The 19,505-nt window shown below is 48.8% G+C and overlaps 1 protein-coding gene across 1 annotated transcript in view; it reads right to left on the bottom strand.

Moving 5' to 3' along the window:
- PAX2 (paired box 2) overlaps positions 1 to 19,505 on the bottom strand; it is a gene marked incomplete at both ends in the record, with an annotated part of 74,501 nt that overhangs the window by 20,904 nt on the left and 34,092 nt on the right. The window contains 2 exon segments of the mRNA XM_079535899.1: positions 2,455 to 2,581; positions 4,357 to 4,532. Of these exon segments, the coding sequence (XP_079392025.1) occupies positions 2,455 to 2,581; positions 4,357 to 4,532 (303 nt within the window).

The following is a 19,505-nucleotide window of genomic DNA, read 5'->3' on the forward strand; positions in this document are numbered from 1 at the left end:
GCTGATTGAAATGTTGCATACAGATTGAGATGTTAGCACTAAGTTGCCACCTGGGAATGTCAAGCTGGGTTTGAAATGAACTTTTCTCACTCTTGGATCCAGATGGATCAGATGGGGATATTCTTGAGCTGAGCTGGGAGTTTTGCAGGAAGCAGGGTGGGGATGGCGCAGGGTGTGGGGGACAAAGAGGAGACCTTCTGCCTCAGCCCACAGCCTCTTCCATAGGGCCAAATCTGTCTCCTCTTGTCCCTTTCTGAGAGTCATGTACAAAGCTTGTGTAGTGTCCCCAGCCTTCAGAAATTCAGTTACCATGTCAGCAGCCTGAAATGCTCCATCTCTTAGAAAGGAGGACTGAAAAAGATTACTTTAATGGCTCTATTGAATATTAAATTGTGATTGTAGGCACCTCACCTTTCAATCCAGCTAAGGGAATCTGCATTCCATGAAGGAAGGGCAGTGGTGCTCTCCCGCTGGCTTTGCCCCCCTTGCAGAGGGAAGTGTTTCCTGTAAGAGTTGTAGATCTGCTAAATGGTAGGCAGACACCAGATGAGTGTTCTCTTGCACATGCGAATACAAAGAAAGATGGAACACTTTTGCCATAGCTAAGCCATTCTCTGGTTAGCTAAGAAACTGTTTGGCTACAAGGATCCTGGGTCAAGCCTGATAGCAGAAAAGGCCTTGAGAAGTCAGTGGTGTCAAGCTTTCTAGGCAGTTCCTAAATATGCAGTTCACCTCCACCCGGTGCTCCATACTATCCTGCAGACCTCACACTGGATCCTCTGTGTCTTTGCCTTGTGAGGCAGAGTCTTGAGTGGGGGAGTCTTCAGTTTTGGACCCCTTACTACAAGAAAGACATAGAGGCCCTGGAGCATGTTCAGAGGAGGACAACAAAGCTGTGCAGGGACTGGAGCACAGGTCTTATGAGGAATGTCTGAGGGATTGCTCAGTCTGGAGAAGAGGAGGCTCAGGAGAGACCTTATTGCCCTCTACAACTCCCTGAAAGGAGGTTGTGGCAAGGTGGGGGTTGGCCTCTTCTCCTGGGTAATAGTGATAGGACAAGAGGGGATGGCCTCAAGTTGTACCAGGAAGGTTTGGGAAAAACTTTTCTGAAAGAGAGCTCAGGCACTGGAATGGGCTGCCCAGGGAGGTGGTAGAGTCACCGTCCCAGGAGGTGTTCAAGGAATGGGTAGATGTGGTACTAAGGAACATGGTTTAGTGGGCAACATTGGTGGGAGGTGGACAGTTGGACTAGATGAACTTAGAGGTCTTTTGCAACTGTAATGATTCTATGATTCTATCTAGGAGAGCTGCTACTGATCCTGCCTGGTCTCAGAGTTCCTGGTAGCCAAATATTGCATGCAACATCATCCCTTTGTTCAGCATTTGCTGAACAATCAACCCGCCTTGGCAATAATGCTATTAGCTGCAGCTTCTACAAGAAGAAAAACTGAGCTAGAAACTCCAGTGCTGTTTGTTCTGGGCCACCAGAGGCCTGCTTTTGAGCCAAGAGGCAACAAAGATTTATATCTCTGCCATAACTTACTTTTAAACCATACTGTGAGATTTCTGGAGGGGCCACAGTGATTGTAAGGCAAGAGGGAAATATCACAGAGGGGCAAATCCCCTGGGCCTCACTGGCTGCTTAAGCGACTTAGGAGAAGGGCAGCGTATGAGAGAGAGCAGCAGCAACTGAAGCTTTAGAAGAAGGGGCTTTGGTAGCAGAGCGTCTCCTTATGGCTCAGGCATGCATGAGCTAGGCCATCTAGCAGGGAGTGCCGTGTCACCAGGCTGGTTGATGCCATCAGCAGAGGAAATGTCTCCCCAAATCGCCTCCTACTTCTGCCATCCCAGTTCCTCTGCAGCCTTGCACTTGCTATCATTTCTTCCCTCCCAGCCACGCCTGGATTTCATGTGCCCACAAGTAAAGGAAGGAGGGAGGCTGTGAACGACCTTCTTTTGTCAGCTGCTATTAGACACTCCTGGCCTTACAGAACTCGCGGTCATAGTTCGGCAGACCTCAGTATTTAGTTTGCAATGCCCGTTCCAAATGCCGGGGCTGAAGAAAACTTAAATTAGTATTTCTCCCAAGAAAACCAAATGCGTAGGTGAACTATGAACCTCTCATTCACAGACACAGAGGGAAAAGTCACAGTGCACATGTGGACATAGCTGTGCTTCTCCAGCAGCCATCTCTAAGCCACAGGGCATACAAGTGCCGGCTTCACTCTCAGGGATGCCTGCCTGTGAGTCACACCTGGGCACATCCATGTGTACCCCATAATGCCAGCACTGAATTGTAAGCTTCCCTTGGCCCCTAACTTCCTCCACAGTCTTTCTGTCTCTGTCCAGATTTGCCAGAGAGGGGTATCTTGTATTAGCAGAAAAAGCAGAAGCTAATGGTGATGAGGGAAATAAATTAAAAGCTTGGTTCTGCTGTTTGGTCAGGCAGCTTACCGGTCACCACAGGGTACGTCTGGGGTCCTGACACATTTGTCCCCAGGTCTGGGTTAGCAGAGGTGGATAGACTTGATTTGACTTCATCGAGACCAGGGGTCAGAGCTGGGAGGGAGTACTCATTACCCTGGGGAAGAGAGGAGAAAGACAGCTTGCTATTGATGCGCCAAGAGAAAGGGAGCAGTGTACAGATGGGAGGGAGGAAGAGGAGAGATGCAAACCCCTGCACAGATGGAAGAGGAGGAGGAGGAGGAAATGGAGAAGATGAAGTGACAAGAGGGCTGCAGGCAGGGGACCTGGGATGAGTTATTCCACCCTCCTGCGTGTTGCTGTGGAGGGGATGAGGGGTCAGGCTGGGCATGGGATCTGCCTCCATTTCTGAGACATGGCCGAGCCTTCGTTCAGCGCTGTGGGCAAAGGGGACGCCCACCTATACAAACTCGGGGGGGACAAAGGGGAGACGTTTGCCCCTGTGACAAGGACACTTGGGGCAGAAGATGGCCGTGGCGTGACCGGGACGTGGGGCTGAAGGAAGCAGCCGGTGCCGGCCCCTTGCAGCCAGCTCTGTCCCCTGTGCTGCTGCCCCTGTCCTAGCTCTTTAAAAACAAACAAAGAAGCCTCATCCTCTGCCTCTGTCACTCTGTGCACTGGGGTATGAAATTGGGGAGGGGGGAGCCACATGGCTAACAGAAGGGTGGGAGGGGGAGAGCCATTGAATCTGAAAGGGTGTCCTGTCCGAAAGGCTGTGGTAATTGCCTTTTTATTGTGGCAGCCTCCGGACCAGACGCGGGAGCTGGAGAAACCGGGAAGGCTACCGAACAGCAGGAAAAGTTGCTCTGATTAATATTAGGTTAAATTAAAACTGATTTTCTGCTCTTTCTGCTGTGTTTTTTCCAGGCGCTTCCCCAGCCCCCTCCCCACATCTCCCCCTCCTGCAGCAGGCTCCCCGCGCGCTGCCCCCTCCCCGCCCCATCCCTGCCTGCCTAGGACTGCCTCGTCATTTCCAATTCCTTCTCGTATTGATCTTCCTGTAGAAATCAGTTTTGTAATTAGCTGCAAATTAGGCCTTCTACTGGGGGTGAGCCTGCCCCCTGATTTATCACCAGAGTAATTCGCTGTGATCGGAGAGAAATTAAAATGAACTCAATTAGGCTTCGGATTTGCTTTATGGGCCCTGCTCAGAGTTTCAGGGGGAAAAATGACTGTGCTGGTGCTTAATAGTCTAATGAAAGTAAATAAAGGTTATTCATTGTAATAAACCCAGGGACTCTGGGATGAAGGGAGTCCACAGCCAACCTCTCCTTCTCTTCCTTTGTTGGTTTATGGCTTGGGGCGGTTTAAAAAGACTTTTGATTTTCATTTTATTAAGACAAACAGCTTTTGGGATAAAAGGCCGGGAGAGCGGGGGAGGCAGGGAGAGGGGGGCAGTGCTGCAGAAGTGCAGAAAACTGGGCTGGAGACGGGAGTCAAGTCTCAGCCTTGCGCTGAGAAAGAAAACGCTCCAAGCCCGATTAAAGCTTGCACTCACTGCTCTTGTGTGACGTGAGAGTGAGAGCTCCTGCGCTGTGCCGTGCCCTGCTGGCATTCGTGGCTGTGCAGTCACAGCGCTGTGTGTGTGTGTGGTAAGTGACTGTGCCAGGGAAAGGAGCTGAGGTTTCGGGAGAGCACTGTGCGTGTGGATGGCAAGTTCAGGATGGGAGACAGTTTGTGTCCACGTGTGCATCAGTACAGTGATACGTTTACAACTGGAAAGTGCTGTAAAATGTGAATGTGATGTATGTGCAGTGACAGGGCACTGTGAGAGAAGGGGGTGAGGAAAGAGAGAGGGGCTTCAGTGAGGGAATCTCCCTGCCATCACCCTACAGGCGCCTACAGGTCCGCATTGCCAGGCCAGGCCCTCACCTGCTCAGATTTGATGTGCTCTGATGTTTGAAAGACGTCAGGGTAAGAAGGACGCTCAAAAACTCGATCTAAAGCTTCCAGCTGCTGCTGGGTGAAAGTGTCGCCACGAAGGTGCTTCCGCAAACTGTCCACGCTGCTCTGGGAGTCTCCGTTGGGAACGGAGCCCTCGGATACATCTGCAGGGCACAGACAGAGAAAACAGGGAGTTAGCAGCAGGGGCGGCAGCGGGTGCGGGCAAGAGCAGGGCAGCAGGAGAGGGGCCCTGTGCTGCACACGGAGCCGCGTTGCTGCAGGGGGGCCGGCTGCGGGCGTGGAAGCCCCTTCTGTCTGCTCTGGCTGCTGGCCTGCTCCGTGGGATGCTCCTGCCCGGTGTGAGCGAGGCTGTGGAGAACGGTGCTCAGCTCAGAGATGAGTTGCGGTTCCACTGATTTTCAGTGTTAAAAATTGCCAAATCTCCATTGCTGAGCATAAAATGGGAGCAAAGCACAGCGATTAGCATCGCTAGGAGGCTACCAGAGAGGCGGTTCACTGAAAATCTAGAGTGCTGAGGGTGGGCTTGCACTGCAGAGGGCTGAGGAAGCCTGAAATGGAGAAAGTCCTCTACTGCAGTGTGGAAGGGAGCAGTCTGTGTTGTAACTTCCTGCTTCCAATACAAGCTGTATCTCCATTACAGTTTCCTTCTCATCTGATTATGGCCTGTCCTATCCCAGATGGGTTTTTCAACGCGTTGGATAACACAGATAATCCTGTGCCCGACTCCACATTTCAACAGAGAAGCTATGGAGCGCTCTGTCCAATTCAACATACATTATTTCTGTTATGATCTCGGTCCCATTTTGCTATGTACTAGCTCATAATTTATCACAACCCATATCTCAGTTATAAAACTCCCTCCTAAAATATGTGAATCTTTGTCTGTGAGAGCCCCCTTTCTACCTAAAAAGAATTACTGTATTGCTTATTGTATTCCTTACTGGGAATCGGCCTTTCTTATAACCCTTTTTTCTTCGTAGGAAAAAAAAGCCCCTTTTTTGGTAGAAGCATTACCAGAAACATATCTCTGTCTGTGCAACAGCCCTCTAGAACAACCTAATCACCCTGCAGTGCCTCTGTCACCTTCCGGATGTCTCGGTCTCTGCTGTGCCATCTCATGTTTGTAAGAGCCCCTTCATCCCGTCTGAGATGAGTCTATTATAAATGTCCTGCCCCAAAGTGAATCACATCCAAAGTGAAGCTTTCCCTCTGATAAACCATCTTATCACCCACCTGTTTTTTTTCCCTGTTATCCCCCAATTCAAATGAGGTGCATTTATCTCTGTTATAACCCCTTTTTATCTGAAGTGAGTGAGTCTCCTGCTATTAGCATCTGTCACATCCAAGGTGAGTCTGTCTGTTATAACCTCCCGTCCCAGCTGAAGTGAATCTTCCTTTGTCATAATCCTTCATCTCATCTGAGGCAAGTCTGCTCATTATAATCTTCTCCAACTGTGCTGAGTATCTTTGTGCTATCACCCCTTGGTCTAACTTTGGTGTGACTGGTTATAATCCTCTGTCTCACCCATGCTGATATATCTCCATACCCTCCATGCAGAATCTCTGCCTGCTGTTTCATCAGACACAAGCCTGGCTGTCTGATAACCCCGTCTAAACAAAGATCAGGTTCTCCCACTTACGTTACAATTACCTTTCTGCTTTTTCACTATTGTTCTTCATACTTCAGCCTCTTTCAGTGTCTTCTAGTCTGTGAATCTCTGAAACCTGCTGCCCTGCAAGGAAGTGGTTGAGGGATCCGTGTAGACCTTTTCCCTCCTCCACGTGCCTGTGAATGTGCTCATGGCCAGGCAGTGTTCCCACAAGCCTGGAGTGGCATTCACTGTGCAATGGCCAGAACCATGCCACTCTGCTGCTCCACTTTTAGCTCATGGATGGTGCTAAGATGGGTATTTTCCTGGCATGGGTAATGCCCATCTGGTGGCCCAGAGTAATAACTGAGCCCGCTGCCTTCTGGCTATGAGATATATCCGTTTATAGGTGATTATATGATATGATATAATCAATAGTACATTATATACAGTAACGTAGTACAGTACCACTCTCAAGACCATAGAAAATATTACATATTGATTTGTCCCAGCCAGCAGCCTTCCCTCGAGCATCCCCTTCTCTTTCTTTTCCACCCCTAACCAGAGCAAAGCTTACTGGCTCTGATTCCTGACATTTTCTCTTCTCTCCAGTCTTATTTGCACAGCAGAAATTTCTGAAATCTGGAGTTTACGACATATTTGTCTAAGAGAAAACAAAGCAAGGGCTTGGCTGGCTGGATTGCATTTGAGGATTTTTCCACTTGCTAGTTAGTGTGCATGATTGTGCACGCCATTAATACACATACACATTTTGCAGTAGGCTGTGATTCTGAGATGCTCTAGGTTCTGTATCACCATACATGCCTGAGCAGCCATTTGTGTGAGGTGGCTGGTTTAGGTCGCATTTGGTCGCCAAGGATGGCAGCCCTACAGTATGCATGGCATTTGGTGTGAGTGAGCTTGTGCTGACTGTCAGTAAACCAGATTTTACCCTGCGTGGGTTACCCTGCATGTTTGGTCAGGTTTGTGCACAGGTGCAATTGCATTTACGATCCCTGTCTGCCTGCTGAGCCCTGTGCACACATGTCCCTTTTTGTGCTTGGGCCATGCCTTTGTGTGAAGGAGCTGAAACTACAGCTTTCCCAAGTCGCTATAGGAGTCTCTTTTCCTTCATTTATTCAGAGGCCCTTCAGATCTTGACAAATCTGTCACTCTAAATTTGCGAGAGATTATGGTGCTCTCTCCCTAGCACGGAGAGAGGTGATATATGATATCTGCTGCCCCTATTGATTGCCTGATCTGGTGGCAGAGGGCTGGCGAAATGAACTTGAAATGAACATCATGCCTCAACTCATTGTGCGTATAATACACTACTTAATCCCACATTTTTCAGCTGCTATGGAATTCAATTGATCAATCATGTCCCTCTGATAGTACTGTTTTAGGGGTTATTGCTGCTCTGCTCACTGACCTTTTTATTTATTTATTTATTTGTGTGTGTGTGTGTGTGTGCGTGTGTGTGCCTATGTGCATTTGGCACACTGAGGACCGGCTGATAAGAAGCGGCCTGTAAAATCACTGGGAAATGAAGGAAAAGGATGAAGGGAGGAGAAGGGGGTTAGATAAGGAAGCAGAGTGATCAACACAAGAGAATAGATAAGGGGAGTAAGAAAGTTGTAAGGAGAATGGCAACGCTCAAGTTTAAGGAGAAGCTTTGGAGATGAGGAGCATCATGTCATAGCTTAGGCAGGTCAGCCTTAAAATCTACAGAAGGGAAGGAACTTTTGGCAGAGGATTGTGGGCTACCTAGAGGTGAACCTTTTCTAAACAGCTTGCAGTAGTATTGGGCTTAATGGTGATGGGGCACAGAAATCCCAAATGTCACAGAACAGTAATATGAGTTGTGCATATAGGATTCTAGTTATGAAGCAGAAGAAGTTTCACAGAGATGATCCCACAGGACAGATTTATAGGCCTTGTGTTGCTAATGCTGAGACTTTCACAGTCACGGATCATTATATTTTCTTCAAAACCAAAGGACTGTAAATCCCCTGTATTTGTTCTATGGTGTCAAAATCTATAGACATTGTGTTTTCATTTTTTCATCTAAAACTGCAAGGGATAGAAACCTATCTCTGTTTTTAGATCAAAGCTGCTATTCTTACCTAAGCACATGGCCCTGTGAGCTGGATTTTCAGAAGCCTCAGATACCGCAGTACACCAATTATGGGAGCTGGCAATTGTAGAGGTGTGAGCAAAGGTGGCAGTAATGAACAGAAAGGACTTTGGGAAAGAGGTGAATCTGCCGAAGAAGCTCTTGGGAGGAGTGCTGTGGTGGAGCAAGTTTTCTGCTTCTGGATGAATCTGGAAGTAGGAAACTGCCCTAGTTTTGCCACTGGGGAGTGGCATCATTTTTCCCAGTCTCCCTTTACTGGCACAAGAACCTCTGCAATACTGTGACACAGGCACCTCTCTGTTAAATCAGGAGGCTTGTAACAAACAGTTTGAGAGGTGAACCATGGCCTCGGTCACTGTGTTCCTCACAAGAGCACACAGCTGCTGTCAGCATGATCAGGACTGGCCTTGCATTGCATGACAGGAGACATTTCTCCTCCCAAGGGGCTGCGGAGAGAAGGTGCAGAGCCAACACTCGGCATAAACCTTTGACATGGCACAGAAATGCTCCACAGGTGTCACAGAAGTATCCTGACAGTTTACAAGGAAATCCTCTGCCAGAGGACACAGGAGCAACTGTAACTACACCTGACACAGGGACAGAGCCCACTAGAAAGCTCTAAAGAGATGCTCCCAGGCCTGGAAACCCCAAAGCCACCATCACATACAAATAGCACAAAGCTGTAGCAAGACAGCTATTCATCTAGCACTGGGGGATACAGCAAGCACCCTTGCTCAGGGTTGGATAGGATCATCCCCACCAGAAATGTAGAAAAGCTCCTAGTAGAGCTGGCATGGGAGCACCTCTGTGGCACAGAAGCACTCCAGAAGGTCATGACAACCTGTGCATCTGGCACACAGGCAGGGAAATGACGTTCAGTTCTCAGGGCAGGGCTATTGCTGTCTGTAGGGGTCCTATGGAGCCCTGGCAGTGCTGGGGTTCTGCAGCACTCCCAATAAAACCCCAGCCACAGCAAAAGTGGTATGTATGATGGGCATGAGAACTGCTAGTCAGGGGACACAGCAGAACCCATTTCACTGTCAAAGCCTCTGAGGGAAGTTCATATGTCTGACACAGCAATGCAGAGCTGGCTGTCAGAACAGCACTCCCTGCTCCAGCCAAGCCCTGCCCTCTCCTGCAGACTAGCACATCTCTGCTCCTTCTATGGCACATGGCCTGGTAGCCCTGATCCACTCTGCGGTAGCCGCCTGGTTTCCACGAGAGCTGCTTCTTCCCAAGCTTTGTGCTTTGTGTTAAGGCTGCTCCATCCCTTTATCCAATCTCCCTTCTCTTTTTTCCCCCTCTGATGTGCCCTGTGTCCCAGCGCAGCCTGGCCTGTCAGGCATCTCTCCCGTCCATCCCCCGGGGGCCCTTCACTGCGCTGCCAGTTGTTGCAGTTTCAAACTCAATTGTTCTCCTCGGTACTGAGGCAAATGGAGTCATTAATTACCTTCTATCGGCTGGGCCGAGTTCAGAACGCGATCAATAGCCGGCGCTTGTCATTCATGGCAGCCAGCCCCACGCAGCCCCTCACACTGCCTTGGCCTGGTGGCAGCTGTCGGGAGCAGGGCACCCTGTCTGAGCGGGGCCGAGGGGGGACAGCAGGGACAGGAACCTCATCTGAGGAAGCACATTGCACGTTTGCACGTGGCCGACATGTCCTGCTTTGGACAAGCTGGGCCAGTCTGGCTGTTGTGCTGTTTCTAGAAGCTCCATCTGCATCCACAGTGATTATTAATCCAATACTCTGCTCCCGTCGGTCACTTGGGTAACTCTCAGGAGGGTTTGGAAAAAGGAAGGCTGCCAAATTTGGTGTCCATTTCCTTCCAGAATAATTTCTGCAGTCCTTTGAGCAGGGTGCAAGAAGGCACCTTCTCTAGACAGGTCATTTCTGTGTTTCAGAACTTAGGGGAGAAGGATACCTCAAAATCAGGTGGAAGAGATCCCAAGTGAGTGCTGGACAGAAACAGCAGAGCATGGGAGGGGCTGGCAAGATCCAGCAGTGTGCAGGGAAGGAATATTATCAGAGATCCACATTGCGGCAGTGAAAGACATGGGAAGAGTTCAGGTTATGGACAATAACCTGCAGAAACAGAGACACTGGAAGACGTGCTGGAGAACTGTCACCTTGGGGAAGTGGATCAGACTTCATAAGCTCTGCATTTGTTTAGGTTGCTGTATCCATTTGGCTCAAGGGAATCCACAAGCCTGAATCTGAGTATGCAGATGGATGATATTGCATTTGTTACGTACACAGGCTCGGAGGAGACAGGCTGAGAAACAAAGGGATTTTATGTTTTGAAATTGGAGTGTAGATCAGGTGAGGAATTGTGAGCAAGGAAGGCTGCTGGCACAGGGCAGAGTGCATCCCTGCAAGGGAGTGAGGTGTGTGCCAGGGCCTGGCAGCATGGGGCTGCGTGGGACGGAGGCATTGGGAGGAGCAGAGGTGGGCAGTGCAGCATTAATGCAGGGCTCGCATGAGCAAAACATCAATGCTCAATGAGAATGTAAATGAAATGAATTGTGTGTGCAAATGTGTAATGAAGTGTGTACTCAGATCTGTCTAGGATTATCAAGGGAGCATGCAAATGTGCATTTAAGGCAGTGAGTGTGTGTGTGCATATGAAAATCATATGTATTTACTACAGCATCTGAATGTGTGATTGCAAATGTGGCCCTGGGAAACTAAGTCTGTGCAGACCTAGCTTTACGTAATAGCATAATCAGCACATCCAGCTTTACTGAGAGCTTCAGTAAAGGCCTTTCCAGGTGTTAGTCTGCAAACAGCTGCCTTGGACACATGTACAGCATGCATGACAGCATGTATGGGTGTGCAGATGAGGTGTGCTAGCCCAGGGAGCCAAAGCTGGTGCTTTCTGTGCAAGCCGTCACCACAGCTTTGTGACCTTAGGGTATTCTGGAGGTGAGGGCACATCTTCTGCTCTCAGGCTGCTGTAAATCTACCACAATTCCCTTACCTCAGAGGAGTCACTGGGGATTTATACCATTGTAATGAAGGACAGAGTGTGGGTCCAATATCTCTCGCTAGCACTACTAGGCTTAACTGCTAGCCAGATAGAAATGCAGCTGCCTCCAGGAGCCAGTACATCTGCTTTGTTTATGTTGGCGGAAGAGCAAGCAACACTATCACAGAGCCAGCCAGATCCCCAAGTTAGTGTAAATCTTTAAGTCTCCTGCACTCAGTGGTTATACTGATTTACACATCCTGAAAGTTATCAGAAGGGTTACTCTGATTTATACTGCTGTGGTGCCCAGCACGCCGCCTTTAGTGCAGAGGCTTAGGAGAGAGCTGTGGCAGGGAGGCAGGTGCTGGGAGCCCTGAATTCACTCTGCCAGGGCTGAGATGTGCTTAGCACTGCTGGTGTATGCTGGCTGCCTTTGCAACCTCCTCTCATCCTCCTAAACGATTTGTTGGGGAGCTCCCTCTCATCAGGATCCCCCCCTTAGTGAGCACATAAAACCAGGTGTCTTTTGTTAGCTCCAAAGGACAGAAGCAACGCAAAAAATTACATCGCATGCAGCCCTAACTATGCTTGTTTAGAGAAACTGCTTGCATTTATGAAGTCTTTGGTGCGGAAAGCAGGGTTGCAAATGACTGCATCAGAGCGACAGTAAAGGCCATTAATTTCCTGTTATGTTTTCCTGTGTTGGGGGCTTTATTAATTTAATTTTACACTGTCGAACAACAGCGAGCGTTGACACCGCCACACTGTAAGGTTTTTTTTTGCAAGCAGTGCTTTGGCTGACATGCAAATCAACACTGCCATCAGAAACGCTAGGGACAAGGGAGGGAACACGGGCTGGGCTGTTCCTGCCAACCCCGCTGCCCATGGCCTGGAGGCCCCTGAGAACCCAGTGGAGCCCACTGGCACCTGATAGTGAGGCCACCAGTGCCAGGACTCAGCAGACCTGGATAAGTCTGTGTGTGTCTTTAATGCACAGTCCAGAAAATACGAATTCCTTCTTATCCTGCTTGGTTCCATTGGGCTGATCCCGCACCAACATGCCTCTGTATCCCTCATCTCCTTCTGTCTCTCCTGCTCCAGACTCTCCTTTCCTTTCATTCTACCTTATTTTCCCCTCACAAACGCTTTTACCTTAACCTCCCAAGTCAAAGAAGGCCGTGCCTACCCCTGAGCCAGATGTCAATGAATCATGTTAGTGGAAGCTCTTCTGACTCAGCACTAAACCAGTGCTCAAGCAGAGTGTTTTTAGAGCTGCCATTTTTGATGTGCCATAAAACAAAGGCTCCAATCACTCAGAGTCATTAAAATTCCCATGGCATTTTTTGTAGGAGTACAGACATTAACCTGGCTGTTCTGAACAAAATCCAGCCTGAGTGATTACCCACAGCATATCTTAATTCCCCTGTGGTTTCATTTGGACATGGCACAGCAAAATTTCAGTGTTGATGCTCTGTACTGTTCAACATCTGCCACAGTCCATCCGAGTCAGCCACATTTCAGTAGTAAATGAGATCTTCAGAATGAGAAGGTTAATAAACAATGTATTATATAGGATGGGTAATTACAAAATGCCACACAATGAAAGAGCTACAGGCCTGCAATATGCTGCAATCAGCTTGGATTGGCACCATGCACATTCTTTTTCTGAATGTGCTCATTCCTGTGATACCTATAAATCATTAATTATTTGAATGATATATGAAAGATCCTGCGGTGGTATGACCTATGTAATATTTATATTGGAGATGTGTTCCAAACTGTAAGGGGGGACCCAGTCACTGGTAGCAATGAGTTTCACAGACTGAGGCTGTGCAGAGGAGAGCCATAGGTGTCTTTAAGGCAGTGGTTGGTTTGTTTTCCAGTTCACTGGAATTTAGTAAAGTTCACCCAAAATCCAGGATAGATCTGATCTGCATGCAAGGTCAACTCCCATGCTCAACGTCTACCTTATCATGCATTAGATGCCAAAAGCCAAAGTGAAAAATCAACAGCTCCTTTGGGAAACCAGACATGGAAATGTGCCTGTCCTTTCTAACAGCCTTTTCTAATGCATCTAAGAATGGGCTGGAAAGACCTCAAGAATTTATGGGCATTTCATACACGGTAACCACCTCATTAAGGTTTGATCAGATGCCTCCTGAGCCTGTCCTAGTGCAGGCCCCTAGCTTAAAAAGAGAAGAACACCACTGAGATCTCAACAAAGGCAGAACCAGTAAGAGAAAGAAGTGCTGACATACTGCACATCCAAATGGAAATGCAGATGTGATATCCAAGACCTAACTCCTGGTCAGGCACTGTGCTGCTGTGTAGGAAGAGGACTTTGTACCTCGAACCTGATGGGATCTAACTTGCAACATGTCTGGGTGGATGCAAAAGCAAGGGAGAAATGTGCCCCAAGGCATTATTTTAGGCTCCTTGACAAAACTGACATTTAAAAAGGCATGAAATGCATTTAATACCTATTGATGTGTGGGAAGATCATCCTCAGGAATGATGGAAGGTAACCATGTCTGACAGGCTGGCTAAGTCTGAGTGTTTTTACCAGGTCATCTATTGCTATTGGAGCTGTGCTCCCTGTGCAAGGTCTTAGGGCTTACCCTAGCCTCCGCAGGCCAGCACAAATTGCTGTTTGTGGCAGGCACGCTTGGCAGCCACAGAGGTAGCTGGAGGAAATCCAGTATTCCCTGAAAGGCTCTTAACATGTTCACAAGCTGCATTTTTCTTGTGGCAAAGTTTTTTCTGCCTCTCTGCCCTGCTCTTGTCACTTCTTTGCCCTCCTCTGCCCAGCCAGAATTCTCACCAGCTAATCAGTAGGTGAGATCTTGTTGCTTCCCCCTGGGATCCAGAGAAACAAGTCTGGAGGATCTGATGCTGTCACTGAGGGAAGCAAAGAGCTCCAGCTTCCCTTTCAAACAGCAGCAGTCCCGTTCAGGGAGGAGGAGGGGTCCTCTCTGGCCCTGGCTGAGAACAAGGTGCTTAGTGTTTTGCTTTAGTGCGAGAAGACGCTCCTCTATGGGAATGATTTCCATCTATAAACAGCAAGTGATGCTTAATATTGCATTGATGCAGATTTGGGAGCACAGAGATAGCCAAATTAGGAGCTAATTGGTGCACAGAAGATTTCCTGTTGTGCCCTTTGGCTGCTGTGGTGCGAATGGGGAGAGGGAGAGAATGGAAGGGAGCACGAGCCGTCCTCCGCCAATGCCTCTGCAAAGGTTGGGATTCCTGAGACCGCTGTTGTCTCGTGCTGTCAAGGTCAGCAGGTTCGGGTTCACTGAACGGTCAGGATGGTTTGAATTACTGGCACTGCCTGCCGATGCCTCTGCTGATTGCGATCCGTCTTCCAGCGCCTGCTGCGGGATGCTGCTCCCCGGCCATGTGCTGCGCACCGTGAGGGGCACGGAGAATGGCAGCGAGGCAGATGCTCTTGTTAAGAGGATAGGGTTGTAGGAAGATTTAAGGAGCCGCAGCAGTGCCAAGGGGAGGCGCATGCTCCACGAGGCACATGGGGACTGGGCTTCCAGAAGCAGTTGTTCTGTTCCATTTATCCTTCACTCCTCCTGCAAGTTTCTGCCTTTCATAAAAGTTAGAAAAGTGGCTTGAGCAGGGACTGTCAGGCCCTTATGGGGGGAAAAGCCTGTTGGAGAAGGTTTCTATTCGGTTGTATATAGGTAGAATGCTTAGTTAGCAAAGACTGACGTCCAAGTCTCCATGTAAGCTGTGCTGCTGGGACACATCCCACTCTGTCACCAGGTGGCTGCTGTGTCCCTGCAGGAACACCCAGAGACTCACAGTGCTGCAGCCCGGACCCAGACAGGGAGCAGTGGGAGGAACCACAGTGGAGCAAGTGGGGAGAACCAGGTGAGTGCCTGCCCCACAGGTGTGGGCAACACAGACATGGGCCAGGCAGCGTCAGCTTGCAACCCAATGCCAAAATAAGCACATGAAATAAAATAAGCACAGGATGAAATCAGAACAGGACTGGAGGTGATGCGGGACTAGTTCCCAGCAGCTGTCTCTGTCAAGAATGTCTCCACAATCATCATGGAGTGAGTTTCACTACAGAGAAATCTGGCCTTCCCTGTTCAGAAACCTGAACGCTGGTTTTGGCTTTGTTCACTGAGGTTTGCTGCCTGCCTCTGTGAGCCACTCAGCCCCTGGGTGCAGTGAGCTACATCTGCATCTCTGTACATGCAGCGTCTGTGCTCACACCCCACAGCTGCACCAAGCCTGCACGAGTACACCTGGAGGGAAGTCAGGGCAGTGCTGAGAGCAGAGCTGCCTGCGCCTGGTGCCAATAGAGAGGCCTCTTGTGCAGCAGCCTCAGAGGAGATCGTGGCTAAACCATCCTCACTGCTCTGAGGATGGGAAGCTCCCAATGGGAAGCTCCCACCTCCTGTGAGCTCAGTTTCAGGCAGGCTCTGTGCGGCCTGTCTGTTGTTAGGCATATGCCGCGCTGCCTGCAGCTCCGTGCCCCAATCCTCTCCCAGCTCCCTCTCCTGGTACAGCGCAATGGGCTTTGGCAATAAGAGTCAGGGACAGTGCCCAGTATCGTGCTGCTTTACATTAATGAGATACACATGGTGTAATCCAGCAATGGAGTCAGCTCTACAAAGAGAGGTAATAGCAGGCTGCCATGAACAGAGCAGCTCAGGTAATTGGTTTATCTATCTAGAAGCAGTAGTAGCAATCTCTGCACAGACAGAGTAGCAGTAAAGTCTCTTCCTTAAGGCTATTTCCTTTGTCTTTTCAATTGCTTGCACATCCATGTGAGATAGAGAGAGAGAGAGAGAGAGAAGGAGAGAGAGAGAGAGCTAGAGAGAGAGAGGGAGAAATGTTAATTTGTGAATTAATGGCTTTTCTCAGCGGAATTGTAAATTCAAATGTCACCTCACAGGGTGACACTATGCTGGGCTGCTGAAGAAGCAATGATAAGATCCCCCTCATCCCCGTGCCGACATATAACCATGCCCATCCCCTCCCTGAAAGATAGCTGCGGAGTGGAACATGCTACTTTTAATTTGCAATAACACCACAGCAGAGGGATGCGAGGGTGACTGTTTCCGACCCTCCCTTCTACAACAACCCGGGCCATATCTTTCCCGTTCCTCCTCTACCTCCTTCCACCCTCTCTTCAACCCCTCCCGTTCTAAACTGAGTCCAAAACAACACATTATCTCAACTCCCCCCACCCCAAACTAATCAAAGGATGAGCTAAGGGAGGGCTCTTTAGAACGGATGCCTCTGCAACCCTCTCCTCTCCTGCAATAATCAGGTGAATTAATGACCCTGAAGTTAAAGTGAGTGCTGATACTCAGGCGTTGTGCAGCGTAGGGGAGAAAGCCTTCATTGTTTTCGAGCAGGAGGCGGGCAGCAGCAAGGGAGATTCATGGATGGAGATTGAATATGCAATTTTCTTTCACCTTGCCAAGAGCTGCCCCTGGGCTGTGCCTGGCCTAAATTTTTTTTTTCTCTTGCCATCTCTGCCTTATCCGGCCCTCCCACCTCCCTTCCATTCTTTCCAGAAAATTACCTTCAAAATTGATTTCCACTTTTACAAACAAATATAATGGGAACATGAGGGGGAAAAAAAATCTTGGGCCGTGATGAATTAGGGCTGTCAGGTGCTTCCAAGTCTCCTTTGTTTTTGTTTTACTGCCCGTTAGGTTCTTTGTTTTTCCAGCAGCTGGGAATAGTGCCCCTGCCCACACACTCCATGGCTACCATCACGGAATATGTCCATCACCTGATGTCATCACTGAGTTATCCCTGTTCTCCATCACTATCATGCAAACAACCACTGTGACCAGACTGCTCTATGCCTTGATACCAGGATGCAGCCGATCTCATGGAGATGGAGCACGTCCCACACTGCTGCCTACCTGCCTTCTGCAGCCACCCTGCATGTCCTTGGAGTTACCTCAGATCTTTTCTACTCTTCTGTTCCTCCTGTTCTCTTTCGCCTTTTTAACTGATTCTTGAATGGGGTTTCCCAGCCCTCACTGTTCTAATGGGTCAGCCTAGGCCATCAGCATGGCACTTGGATCCTCATTGCACCTCTGTGCCACATCACCTTGGTTCTGTAGCAGTATTGCCCTTGATTCTCACAGCCATGTCACTTGACCCAGTAACAGCACCATCCACCAGCAGGGCACCCTGAGCCACTGCTATACTAGCTTTATACTATACTTGCCACATCACCAACAATCACCTAGAGGCACCGTTTGCTTCCACGTTTCTACCTATTCCTATCCCTCCTGGGGTTTATGCTGTCACCCACCGTGCCCTGAGATCCTCACGGATCCAGGCACTGTGCTTCTGTAGTCGTTATGTCCATGAGCCAGCAGCAGCCACCCTCTGAATGCAGGCAGACCCAGGGTACAGACTGCAAGAGAGACAGGCACCAGCAGAAGTAGGGAGCAGCCTCTGCACAGGTGGGCACATAGGGTGCTCAGAGACGCCGGGAGGAGCTGTCACTGCCTGACTCCTGCTGACATCAGCTGCCACAGCCCCTCCCAGCAGTGAGTCAAAAACGCAGGAGAAGATTTAGCCACAAACTAAACACACAGAAATAAGCAGTCAGATAAGCATGCGTTCAGGGCACTCACACAAATAAACTTCAAGAAAAGCTCTATGCATAAGAAAGACTCACAAAACACAGCCAGTAGCATTTGAAAACGCAAGAATGTAGTCTGGGACACAAGGAAGTACTAATGCAGTATGTGTCAATTAAATGTAATTTCTGAAGAAACAAATAACTTACAACAACATACGTACACTAACTAAATGGAAACCTGGAACTCAGTGGAATTTCCTTAAATTCACATATACAAAATTAAATCATGAAAAGAAATACAAACTATTTACAGAAATAGACAACCTTCTCACAGTCAAGAACAGCCAATATATGCATATAAAACATGCACACAAATATATAACCCTAGTGCAAATGTACCCTCTGTACAGACTACGTACAGAGGTGCACAGCACTAACAGGCTACGTATCTGTGTCTGGCAGCCACAAAGATACAGTCATACTCCAACTATATAACAACAAGTACAGAGAATATACATACAAGTATACAACATTCACATATATGCTTAACATGTGAATACAAATACCTGGCATTCATAGAAATACATAGCACTAATGCTGAGCCATACATGCCCAGATATCCAGATGATCCACACTATGCATGCCCTACTAGGCAATATTATACACAGCTTAACATACACGTTTTCCAGGTCTCTGGGTGCATGCACAAAATTACAGGTCTATCCTGCCGCTCATCATGGTACAATAAACACTGATAAGTGGAGAGCAGTCACCCTAACACAGAGATACAGAAAACAAACAGGCGTGCATTCCAAGGTACACAGATACACAAACAGAGACGCACACAAACACAGCTGAAGCCAAACCAGCTTGTCTTCAGATAGTGCCAAACCATGCCAAACTAAGCAGAGGTGTCAGGAGCAGAGCAGCCTGTCCAAACGGCTGCCTATGATGTGAGCTGTTAACTCCCCCTTACCTGAGCCATGCACCCTCAGAACTGCCAGGCTGTGAGCACACAGACAGACATCTGTCCCTCTCTATTACAGGCAGGTTCCAGCTCTGTGATGCAGACCTTTCTGACTATGTTGTGCTGCTTATGCATTGCCATCTCCTTTATCCAGTCTCTTCAGTTCACTTTCTCTACACATCCTCTCCCTTTGCTATCCGTCCTGCAACTCATCTGGGAGGTACCTGCCTCATGTTCTCCCAAAGTCTCACCAGCAAAGACCCTTAAAAGAAGAGGTGAGGGGCTGCTGAGAATTAACTGCCCCTTGATTTATATCTTCATCTGGAGTGAGAGGAGTGGACCTGTAGTGTGTGTAGGAGCAGTGAACCTGCAAGTTCCCTGAAACCACTGTTGTCTGCTGTGATACGCCATCAGTGCAACCAGATAGCCATTGGGAACTTGGCCACATGGTGTGATGCTGCACTGTCCTGGGCAGAGCAGGGGGAAGGTGCTATTGGACTGACACAGCCCAGAGATTTCTCACTCTGCGTACACAGCCATGGACTGCTGGATGCACACCTTGCAGCTGTGTTTGGTGATCAGAATGGGGAGTTAGTGCCTGAGGTAACGTAACTGCACGTGTCTCTAGTGTCATTAAGACTACTGTGGACCTGCAATAAAGCAATCATATGGAAGAGTGCAAACATATCAGCTGTGGTGACAAGAAATCACAGCACGAAACAATGCAGCCACACCACAGCAATGCTCTTGTGTCACCTGCAGGGGTCCAGGCACACTCTGTTGTCTTTAACAATGCAGTGGTGGTGGGAGGACAGAAATCCACCTATTGCCCTGAGATGAACGTACATCAGATGTCAAGATACAATCAATGCCTAGAAAT

Source organism: Tetrao urogallus (assembly GCF_951394365.1).
Source record: "Tetrao urogallus genome assembly, chromosome: 5".
Lineage (NCBI taxonomy): Eukaryota > Metazoa > Chordata > Aves > Galliformes > Phasianidae > Tetrao > Tetrao urogallus.